Source organism: Carettochelys insculpta, chromosome 7 (genome assembly GCF_033958435.1).
Source record: "Carettochelys insculpta isolate YL-2023 chromosome 7, ASM3395843v1, whole genome shotgun sequence".
Classification (NCBI taxonomy): Eukaryota; Metazoa; Chordata; order Testudines; family Carettochelyidae; genus Carettochelys; species Carettochelys insculpta.
In genome coordinates, this window is record NC_134143.1 from 36,813,968 (window position 1) to 36,826,341 (window position 12,374).

The following is a 12,374-nucleotide window of genomic DNA, read 5'->3' on the forward strand; positions in this document are numbered from 1 at the left end:
GGATTACATTTCAGATCCATTAGTATTAATCTACAATTGTCCTGAAGGGTGACTGTTAGGGACATGAGATACAACATGCTAAGGTAGAGTCCGGTTATTCTGCAGCCATCCAAGCATAGAATCATATTATCTGAATCAGTGAAAAGTGTCATTGAAGCCCACGATGATGATAATTTTATGTTGTGTTTAAATGAAACAAATATTAGAAAGGAAAGTTGTCCATTCTAAGGCTGTGTCTATACTATAGAGTTTTGTCGACAAAACTGGGATTTTGTCTACCAGCCTTAAGGAGCATCCACATTTAAAATGCATTCTGTCGGGAATCACTTGACAAAACACAGCAGTTTTCTAGGCAGATTTCTGTCACTCCCATTGAAGGCAGAATATTTATGTTGACAGATTATCAACAGAAGAATAGTGTAGATGCTCCAGGTGGGGGGGGGGGGGTAAGAGGAGGAGCTTGCCAGGAGACCCCACTGTCCACAACAATCAGAGTGCTACGTTCTGCTTTTCCAGCCAGCCTTAAAGTTACAGTATCACTGGAAACCCTGTACCAGGAAGTAGCTGGTGAGCAGTCCAGCCAGCACGTGTTCCTGCAGCCTGCTGACAGCTCCCTGCACAGCTGCTGCAGGCATATGGTGGCTACCTGGCCAACCAGGGATGGCCCTGGCCCCTCCAGGAAGTGGGGAGAGGAGCCCCAGGACACACCTCCAACCAGGAGCAAGTGCATCCCATCCTGGATGGACCCTGAGATCCAGGACCTGCTTGGCCTCTGGGCAGAGGAGACACTGTTCCTGGGCCCAACACCCAAATGCCAGAATGTCCAGGCTATAGCCAGTTTGCCACCTCCCTGGAGGCCTAGGGACACTCCACCGAGACTATGGGGCAGGTCTGGGCAAAGATAAAGGAACTCCTGCAGGGGTATACCCAGGCCCAGGATGCTGTCTGCTGGACGGGGGCATGATGAACCAGCTGCCCATACTACTGGGAGCCGCATTAGCTGCTCTGGGAGAAAGGCACCTCTCCTGCTTCAAGCTCTCTCGACACATCCAAGGAGGACCTCCCCTCCCCCCAGAGCTGGAGTCCCACCCAGAGGAGCAGTAGCCTGGGACTGAGGCTGAGGATGAGGGTGACACTGCATCCCAGGCCAGTGAGGGTACCCCAGTCAACAGCTTGGAGTTGGGTCCCCCAAGGGCAAGGCAGGGTGGGTGAGGATGGGGCATGCACGATCCCCACCAGTCTGGCTTGGGCAGGATACCACCCTGCAAGCCCAGCACCTAAGGGCATGGGCACTGGCCCACTGACAGCCCCATGGGAGGCTGCAAGAGCCCCAGAGCCTAGGAGAGGGGGGCCTACCTCCCCCGGCATAGCTGGGAGAGGGACAGCCACACAGGCCTGGGCCCCACACCAGACAAACTACTGGGGACTGCGGACTATTCTTGTGGGTGTGCCTACAGGATGCAGGCAGCACCCGCACCCATGTACAGCACCTCAAGCTGCATGTGTGCGGGCGAGGGAGGGCCCCAGAGCCACGCAGCAGGAAGGACTCACTGTCTTTCCTTCTTGTATCCCTTCCAGCTGGACAGCTGGAGGGCTGGGCAAGCCCCACCTCTCCAGCAGGGCCAGGCAGCCCTTTGGAGGAGCTGGAGCCAGTGCCAGGCATGCCAACACGAACACTGGTGCTGGAATGCATCAGAGCCCCACTGTGACATGGGTGGACCTGGGGACAGATGGCTTATGAGTTGCAGTGGACAAGGGAGTAGGAGTGGCAGGTGTGGATGTGGGACCAGCTGATGTCCCACCTAGGCACTGTCACCACTGCCTGGTAGGACAAGCTGGACCAGCCACCCATACCCCTCACTCCCTCTCCCCTTGCTGCCCCTACTTCCTCTGCCCTTGCTGGATTTCCCCACCAGACCTCCCACCCCAGCTGTCCTGGATCTTGCCCAATGGATCCTGTCCTCAGCTGCACCCCTGTCCTCATCTGCGCCCCTGCCTCTCAGGTACCCCCACTTCCACCAAGACCAATCCCCTGCCCCCAGACCTCCGCTGCTGAGCCAGGCCCTGCCACAGCCCCTCCTGTCCATGCCTCCCTGTGCCAATGGCCTCAACCCAACTCCCTGTCCCATGCCCCGCTAGCCAACAATGGATGCTTTCCCACTCCCTGTCCCAAGCCCCAAGCACAATGTACATAGTTCAGCACCACTGCACTTTGTCAATAGTTCTTGTTCATATTCTGGTTCTCACACACATTCATTCACTACAAAGTAAAGGTTTATTTGCTCCCTTGTTATCGAGGATGGACTGTAGAAGGGTGGGTGGGCAAATGAAGGCCCTGGTGGGGCAGGTTTGGGAGAGTTTTGGGGTCCCTGCGAGAATCTCTCTCTCAGGGCCTCCTGGATCTGCAGCCCATCTCAATGGGCCTGGTGGATGGGGGCTGTGCCCTGCCTTTTCATCGGTGCAGACGATGGGTGTCCCCCACCCCCTGGTGGGAGCAAAGCCTCCTCCCTCCCCTCCACAAGGTTGTGAAAGGTGCAGTATGCCCCACAACTTGGGGTACATTGTACTCCCCCACATCCAGGCGTGTAACTAGACAGTAAAGCTAGAGCTCCCTGCACCTCCAGGAGATATGCAAGCCTCATCATGGGCAGGGAGTAGGGCTGGGCAGGGGGTTAGAGTGGGTTTTAAGGGTACACAGAGATGTTGCCCCAGGAAGGGCTAGGTGTCCATGTGAGCCTGTCTACTGGGGCCCATTGTGTCAACAGAGCCATCTGGGGGTGTGCACATTCTCTGTCAACAGTGTGTCCACAGAACAAGTCTCTATTAGATGTAGACACATTCTGTTGACAGGGGTTCTGTCAGGTGATTTCTCCCAACAGTACCTTCTATCGACCGATCGCTATAGTGTAAACACAGCCTAAATGTTCAGAATGTATACTCCAAAGAAACTAGATAATAACATATTTAGACTTACAAATATAATCTCATCTACAATCAATAACATGAAAATTTCCCCTGATATTAATGTAATAGGAATTATTCATAGGATTCATTTGCTTGTGACAACAAGTTCTATAAACAGAATGCTTGATTTTATCCTTGGAAAGTATAGTTTACAAAAGTCTGTTATAACACCATGGTTTTCAGGAACTGAGTGGACTACAACCTGGGAATGGATTGCAGCTCCACAGCGATTGCGTTGTAATGCACATAGTTTCCAGCCGACTGGCATTCCCTGATTGCCCACCTAGAGTGTAATCAAATAAAGCATGAACAAATGCTTTAAAAACTTACCGAATGTAGCTACCCAAAGCGAAAATCAAGCAAGCAAACACTTCGGATTGAGAAACAACGAAATCAGAGTTGCTAGGTTTTTTTGGAGGGGCAGTTGTAAGGAAACATGAGGATAATTAACTTGTTTTGAGATTTCTTTTTACTAACAGTTCTGAGTGTCTGAAACAAACGTTTTGTGTAACTACATATTTCTAAATTAAAGTTGAAACCTTAGAAGCTACATGGATACCTCCAAAGAAATTTAGTATGGCATTGTAGACTAAAAGTATATATTAACATTGTTCAAACTTTTCCAGATAAATAATTGATAGTGTGAATTTTTTCTTGTCTCGTATTCATAAAATATCTATAAGGACATCACAGTTAGTTTGATTTTTTTATTTGTAATTCTTTGTCAAGTCATTTTATTGAAATAAATTACAACCTTTGGATTTATCTCCAGAGTATTTTGATTATTCATTATTCTTTGTGTGACTGGATAGCAAAGTCATAGAGTATTTCTGGTTCTTACTTGGATAAGAGAATTTTTAAAACATGAGAATAGCTTAGTTAATAATAAATAATTATTTCCGTAAATAAATGCCCTTGTTCATAAGCAAATATATATTGTCAGCATCCCTGTGAACAGAAACTGGTCCATATATTCATCATGAAAAGAGCTGCAAACATAGCTAAAATTAAGTTATAACTCAGAATTGTTTTAAAACATAAATCTGGAAAATTTGCATAATCTCGCAATATTACATCTTTATCTCTGACTCAGTTTCCTGAGACAAATGCTTAATATAAAGGCCAGATTCACCCAGGGAATAAGTATTCAAAACCTGTTTTTTGGTCAACAGCTTAAACCTCTTTTGTTCAGGGCTTTCTGGTCCAGTAGAGTCCATGGTATGGCAGGACCATGGATGTTGATTCACCAGGGAGCCCCATTCACAGAGATTGCTATAGACTGGGGGATCATAGAATGTGGCAGGCCGCCTCTACTGGCTGGGAGCAGAGCCACCACCAGCCCAGGATGCAAAATATCTGCTGGCCCCAGGTTGGCAGTCCCAGAGTCTGTGAGCATGGAGCTTCTGCTGAACCTTGGGTGGGGAGCCCCAGCGGCCAGGGCACAGAGCTGCTGCCAGTCCTGAACAGGGAGTCATTGGGTGCAAGGAGCCCTACTGGCTGGAGCAGGTGTCTCAGAGTGGCCTGACCTATCCTGGTCTGGCAAATTCTCTCATACACAAAGGCTCAGGTCCTGAGGATGCAACCTATAGCATATATTTAGAGCTGATTGAATTATTCATATTGACTAAATTATTCTCTTCTTTCTGCTTATGGAATAAGCAGTAGCATATGGTGATGTCTTTAGATGTACTTGTATTAAAAATATCCAATACACTTTCCAAGCATTCAAGTATTTGAATTGATCACATACAGTCTTTATTAAGGATTCAATATTTAGTTTCCATGAGCACTTGAGAGTATGACTTAAAAATTCTATTTCTGCAAACATTACTGCTTCCTAAACTTAATAATTCAGTTGTGCACAGTTGCTAGCAAAAAACATGCTAAGTGTGCTGAAATGAATTAATTAAAAACTATTTGAAGAAACTACTTTTTAAAAGATGTATTTTATTAAGAACTGAAATAGTGTCATATATTAGTACAGTTTCAAAGTAGTTGGTTTGTCTAAACACACAGGTAGCCATTTTTGTCAATCTGTGTGCAAATACTCTTAGTTTGTGGTCAGCTCTAATTCCGTATGTTAATTGAATGTCCAACTTATAATGATGGAAAATAGTATTGAGATTTTGAGAGTGATATTTAGTGAAAAATATAACTATGAGAAAATAACTTTACTCTATGGCTGCATCTACACTAGCAAGTTCTTTCTAAAGAGTTTTCAAAAGAAGGGGACTCCTGAAAGATCCAATGGAGTGGCTCCACACAAAAAGTGTTCTTTCGAATATAAATTGAAAGAATGAGGCCCTCCTTTTGAAATCACTCTTCCTTTCCCATTTCAGGAAGAAAATGTGTAGATGCTCCGCAGTGCCCCCCCCTTTTTTTCCTTCAAAATACTAGTTTTCATTGGGCCTGATTTTTTGACCCCAGTCTGTTCTTTCGAAAGAGTGGGGGCTGTGTGGATGCTCTCTTTTGAAAGAGCAGATCACTCTTTTTTGTGTGTGGAAGCATTCTTTTGAAGGAAGTTCTTTTGGAAGAGATCTTCCAGAAGTGCTTCTTTTGGAAGACCTCTGTAAAGTAGACATAGCCTATATGTTCCGTTCTAATTACACTTAATTATTTGGGTTAAAAGCATCTCTCATCAAAGAAAGCAACTCAATTCCTTTGTGGACTTTTTATGAGTAAAAATGTAGAAAGGAAAAACAGCCAGTACTCTCACTACTCCTGGACTATAGCTAGAAACCAAAAGGCAAAAAATTAAGCTCCCTGCTCCTCAGTCCCCTCCTGATTTTATTCTGGTTACATTTTTATTGGAAAATTTTACATTAAATATAAGACTTCTGTTCAGGTTCTCAATACTCTTTCTCTTTAAGTAGCACATGTCAAGGTGAGGGAGTTTTGCAGTGCTTGTAGGGAAGTGATTACAAGTATTAGATCCATTCCTAATGATGCATACACAAAACCTCCATCTACAGTGCCCCTCCCTTTCAGAAGGGACATACAAATAAGTGAGATCAGAAATGCAAATGAGGCATATTCCCACATGATCTGGCTTCTAGACGTAACTCTTAAGGAAGCCAGACCACATGGGAGTATGCAAATGAGGTGTGACATACTTAAATCTGTGCCTCATTTGCATTTCTGATCTCGTTCGTGCACATACCCCTTCTAAAAGGCAGAGTCCATGTAGATGCAGATATAGTGTGGAGAACAGTAGAAAACAGGGTTTTTTTCCCTTCACTTTTTAAATGTTTTTTCTTATTCCTATTCCAAAGGATTCCAGATTATACAAAAAAGCTATGTCAATCAAAACTAGTACTGTGTAAAACTGCTCTGCAGTAAATTTTAACCTCTGGCCATAATTTTAAGATACTGGAACTGGAAAGCAATAATATGTGCAAATCTGGCATAGGAGAGAAAAATACAATGCATATTTACTTACAGTATAGTGAGTTCTTGATAGTTGTTTAAAAGGTGTTTCTGTCAAGTATTATGTGTTTCTACCATAGTCATCTGAACAATATCAGCTTTGCTCCCTAGTATCTTCCATTGTCCCAGATGAGGATTTTATCTGGGTAGGAACTATAGGATTTGGACTAGTTGTTTTTTTGTTAAATGTGTTGCCCCTCAGTCTAATCAAAATGTAATTTATTTGTCAACTTTGAAATCTATAAAATAGTAAGACCATTAACTACCTTGAAATCTCATGGAATATTTTCCAGCACTGTATGCAATACTATTCCAGTTAGCACAAGATGGAATGTATGTACAGGGTGAAATTCTGACCCCACTGAGATCAATAACATAATTCCCACTAACTTTAATGCAGCCATGATTTTTCCTATTATTTTAACTGCCTCGCTAACAAATGGAATGTAGGAAATTAAGACTTTTATGCCGTGTCTACACTAGCCAGAAACTTCGAAATGGCCACACAAATGGCCGTTTTGAAGTTTACTAATGAAGCACTGAAATACATATACAGCACCTCATTAGCATGCGGGCAGCTGCGGCACTTCAAAATTGACGCAGCTCATCTAGACGGGGCTCCTTTTCGAAAGGACCCCAGCTACTTCGAAGTCCGCTTATTCCCATCTGCTCATAGGAATAAGGGGACTTTGAAATTGCCGGGGTCCTTTTGAAAAGGAGCCCCATCTGGACAAGCCGCGCTGTAGCGAGCCGCGTCAATTTCGAAGTGCTGCAGCCGCCCGCATGCTAATGAGGTGCTGAATATGTATTTCAGCGCTTCATTAGTAAACTTCGAAATGGCCATTTGCATGGCTATTTCTAAGTTTTTGGCTAGTGTAGATATAGCCTTAGACTCTCGTAACTATAATGGTTAAGATCCCAGTTCTGCAATTTACACAGACTGCTCTTCCCATACTGATTCCTATTAACATCAGTTGGGTGCTAGGAAAAAGCACCACTTCTCCTGCATGTTGTAAATTGGCACCTGATTTATTTCAGTTTTTATTATTTTTCTGTGTTATATTTTGTTTTAATTTAGATGACTGTGATGGGGTGCTTACTCCACACTGGGCTCCAAGGAGTTAAAAAAAGCCCTAAGGAGACTGCCTGGAAGCAGCCAACATGGAGCAGCCAACCAGGACAGGGCAGACACATATAAAAGGGATGTAGAGTTTCTTCAGGGGTCCAGAGCAGTTTCATTTTTATTGGAAGCTGAAGCTTGAGGTTGGAGGAGGACTGGCTGCCATGCAGGCTGATGGCAGCAAGAACCCTGGACTGATTGTTTTCAGGCAGAGACCTGGTGAGCTACAGGCAACTCCTCATGGGCTGCTGGATTTGCAGACAAAAAGGAAGTGTAGAAGTAGCCCAGGAAGATCTACAGAGGATTCAGAGTGGATGCAGCAAGTTGTGGCCATGTAGAGGGTCTCTTGGCTTGTGACCCTGTGTATTGAAAGGCCTGAGTTCCCTGCATCCTCTTGGCACTGAGAAACTGGCCAGATGTTGGGTCCAGGCACTCTTCGCAGTGGCAACAGCACCCCATTAGAATTTGGTATATTCTGTGCACCCCTCCTGGAGAAATGTGGCACAGCCAAAGGGCTGTGTCCTAAAGAGGATGCTCTGGTCCTTGGAATGATTTGGGTCCCTAGAGCAAAATCGATGGGGGTGAGACATAACCAAAATAGAACACAGACGTATTTCCCAAGATAGCCAACAGGATTCCTGACAGTGTCTCCACCATGCCCTCAGAATGAATTATAGTTTATTTTTTTTTAAAAGAGAAAAGTAATATTGCTTTGCTGTATACCATAGGCCTGGAGAACACAACAGATAAATAAAAATGGCTCTGGTCCTGCAGTTTGGTGAAATCTTGGGTCCAATAAAGATGTTAGCAAATTTCTCATTGATTTCTGTGTGACCTGGATAAGAGCTGCTTTATGTAAAGCCCTGCATGCAAACAGACTAATTTCTGGCATTCTGAGTTCTACCTGCCTGGATCCAGTTACAATATCTGGCTCTATATTTGCGAGTTAAAATAGTTAAATAAAAGTAGGTACAGTTTGGGGTGTTTTTGTTAATGTATATTGTTGTCACTATTTCTAGCTTCTCACTAATAGTTGACACATGTGGAGTGGAGAATTTTCCTAAGTAAATTTGTGCTCTGAATGTGTTTCTTATGCGTTTTTGAACAGGTTTCTTTTTTCATTTTGAGCAATGTAACTGTAGTTGGCTCCATCTACAATACAGCGATCTTTCAAAAGAAGTTCCTCTGGAAGACCTTTTCTGAAAAGAACCTTCTTTTGAGAGAGCACATCCAAGCACAAAAAAGTGGATTGAAAGATAGATCCACTCTTTCGATAGAGAGCACGCACACAGCCCCACTCTTTCAGAGAACAGGCCAGGGATCGAAAAATCCAGCACCAGGGAGACTCCTCTTTCAAAAGAAGAGGCCACAGAGTGTCTACACATGCTTTTTTTGAAAGAATCTTTCAGAAAAAGGAGCTCTTCTTCATCTGGGAGAGGAAGAGAGATGCTGGAAAAAGTGCTGTGTTCTGTTAATCTCAGTTTGAAAGAGTGCATTTTGTGAGTAGCCACTCCACGGTTTCTTTGAGAAAAAGCCCCCCTTTTTCCCCCAAAATAACTTACTAGTGTACATACAACCATAGTATCTACACGTAATTTTTCTCTTTACTCCAAACTCTGTTCATCTTCCTCATCACTCTACTGTTTGTATCTGTTACAGCATTCTTTTACTCAGTATAGTTATATTTGGTATAGGAATTTTTTTTTTTTTGGAGTTTGGCGGGAGTCAGGAGGATGCTTTTATTGAATTAAAAACCAGTGTATTGCAGATATCCTGAAGGAGGTACCAGGGCAATGGGTGTCATTTGAAAAACTGAATATTGTGGTCATTTTGGTTGTATATTTGCACTATTTTAATTTGTATGTTGTTTATCTGCACACAAAATTGTCAACCAATATCAGTGGAAAAGAGATGGTGGTACATATGATATCTAATTAGCTTTTTAGCATGTACATTGTGAACAAAATGTTACCAGAATCTTGGGAAGCACCAGAGTGAGCTAAATGTCTATGTGTTTTATAGAATGTTTTGTTTTAGTTCTGACAGATCGGAGTCCTGCATGCTACAGGACTGTTTTTCTTTTTCACTAAACAGTGCACTTCCCACTACTCAGCAGATGTATAAAAACACAGTGCTATGATGCAATTTCATATTCTCACGCTGTGCTATAATTAAAATTAACTACACATTTCAAAGGAAAAAAATGTGTTTTGTGTACTATACTTTCCATGTCTGTTTTTAATGGGTCACTTGCTTGGTAATTTTCAAAAATTTAGTAATTTACAATGGGCTTTCCAGCTATTGTTGCAAATAAATGGCATTTATCTTGTATTCTCTTGAACATACATGGATATTATATCAGTCTATAAAATCTACTAGTTAAACTTCTTGACAGTGGAATGTGTTGTCTTTTTTGTTAACACTTGAAAGTGGGTAACAAAAATAAGAATAAAAGTGAAGACAAATATTGGAAAATTATTCAGCATAGTGTATCTCAGGGCAATATCCCATCCAAGTTTTCTGCAGAAAGTAGTAAGAATCTGTAACTACTTTTGGAAGCCTAAAGGCAAATTCTCTATCTTCCAGTAAATATCATTTCATTGACAGGGACTTTAGTCTAAGTCAGGGCTCAGCAACCTTTATCGCCTCATGGCACAACTTCAGCACTCATTATAATTTCACTGCGCAGCCAGTATATATAATCTAGTCCCCCACCCCAGAGCTAGGCATCCCCAGCCCCCCACTCTAACCCAACCCCCACTCCAGAAACAGGAGCCCCCAGCCCCCTGCTCTAATGCAGTCCCCCTCCCCTCTCCCAGAGGTAGGCATCCCCCAACCCTGCCCCCTCCACCACACAACTCAATGCTGACAACTCACCAGAGCCACTGCTGCCATGCACTTTTGCCACAAAGCAGTGAGGCACATGCACAGTGGTAGACGGCACTCCATGGCACGTGGCTCTGAGGCACACTAAGCGTCACTTGGCACACCTGTTGAGGAGCACTGGCCTAGGTGGTAATTATATTGGCCAATTTATGCAGAAGCATGTGGTTCCTCTGTCATTGTGATAGATTTTTCATAACCACTGATCTACTAAACCAGGTCATTTACTAACACTGTACAAGTCTTGTGTTTTTCTATAGGTATTAAAATCAGTGGGCATCATAATTAAACCTATAGTGTCTGCAGTGCTATTTAACTCTGTATCTAGTATATGTCTTTTTTCTAATAAGGTGTTTCAAAATAAACAGAAAAACACTAAATATTGTTTATCTGTGTGACAGATTTGTTACCCTTGAAAGTAAACCAGAACTAGTTACCAACTACTCGTACTTGAGCGGTTGCAACGATATACCACATAAACAAGTTAATAAACTATATAGAAAGAATCCACAGCCAATCAAGCTTGTGTCTTTTTAGGCAGAACAAGACAATGGTCATCCACTTCCTGCCTTTGCCAATTTACATATTGAAGTCCTGGATGAGAACAATCAGAAGCCTTACTTCACAGAATCTCTGTACAAGGGGTTTATTCTGGAATCCTCCCCAGTGGGCACAACCATCTCCGACAACCAGAATTTGACTTCTCCACTACAGATCAGAGCTTTGGACAATGATGTAGAAGAGGTGTGTTTCTTTTTACTGGACCATCCTTTTGTGTTTTTAAAGTTTTTATGGAGCCTTAGAAATGTCCATTTTTAAACAAGGTAAAACATTGTGAGCCTATAAATTCTGAGTAAATTATCATTTATAAACAGTATACCATATACAGCTGTGCAGATTTTTTGTTTATTCACTTATTTATAATATAGCAAGTAATTTAGTCAATGAATTTGAATAACCCCTTAGTATTGAATGGTTTAAAGAAAAAAATTGTTCACCATTTGAAAGTGTTTGCAGAATCATTTCTGCAAATAATCTTGATGTGTAGCTTTTTCATGAGTACTCTATTGTGAGTAGAGCTGGTTTCACAGAGCTGTCCCATATATAGGATGGTTGGGGTGGCCGTACCAAGTCACACGCTTTGGGAGGAGTGTCCTGTGACAACTCCCTCAACTACCTTGTGGATGGGTCCCAGGTAACGATGCCCGGCAGGTGCAAGGCGAGGCTGCAGTGGTCAGCTCAGAGGCAACCAAAAGGCCTATAAGGCTGCCTAGGTCTTCCCACCAGCAACCAAGCACCGCCTCAGGTTTTACCCCGCAACCTGGATCGATGTCAACGGGACCTAGTCCAGTGGGGTTGTACAGGGTGTGTGGCTGAGCTGCGTTGTTCCCAAGGAAGGACGACAGACCAGTGATCAACTGTCCACAAAAAGATTTTATTTAACAAGAGCCGATTTGTTTTTATCTTATAATGCTTTCCTTCCTATTTATACTTGCTTTTAATCTATATTTGAGGTATTCTAAACCTACAACTATTTATTCCCCTAGTCGCTGAGTCTAGCACAGGATTTGGGACCCAACGGACTAGTAGCCCTTAGTCTGTATACTGTTGTCAATTCTATTCTAGACCCTCTTAACTTACTTTGAGTCCAAAGGGCTGCACAACGTGGTGCTCTTCCTCGTATGCTGTAAGGGAAAATAAATCAGAACTGCATATAGATATTCCTACTAACGATATATGTATGTATGTTTATATGTATATTATGGTTTATATGTATTATTTTAATATATGTGCCAGGTTGTTTATACTGGTAACGGGCTTCCAGTAAATATGTGTCTAAGTAAATATGCCAGGTTGTTTATACTGGTAACGGGCTTCCAGTAAACATGTGGGATATTTTAGTCTGAAGGGACTACAATATAATTAACAAGACTACATTGGCTTCCCTTTACCTTAGCGTCCCAACGCCCAAATTATGGGA

At 42.9% G+C, this 12,374-nt stretch overlaps 1 protein-coding gene across 1 annotated transcript in view; it reads left to right on the plus strand.

Moving 5' to 3' along the window:
- PCDH15 (protocadherin related 15) overlaps positions 1 to 12,374 on the plus strand; it is a 695,579-nt gene that overhangs the window by 302,694 nt on the left and 380,511 nt on the right. Inside the window, exon 10 of the mRNA XM_074999591.1 lies at positions 10,931 to 11,137. Within this exon, the coding sequence (XP_074855692.1) occupies positions 10,931 to 11,137 (207 nt within the window). The remainder of the gene's footprint in view (positions 1 to 10,930; positions 11,138 to 12,374) is intronic.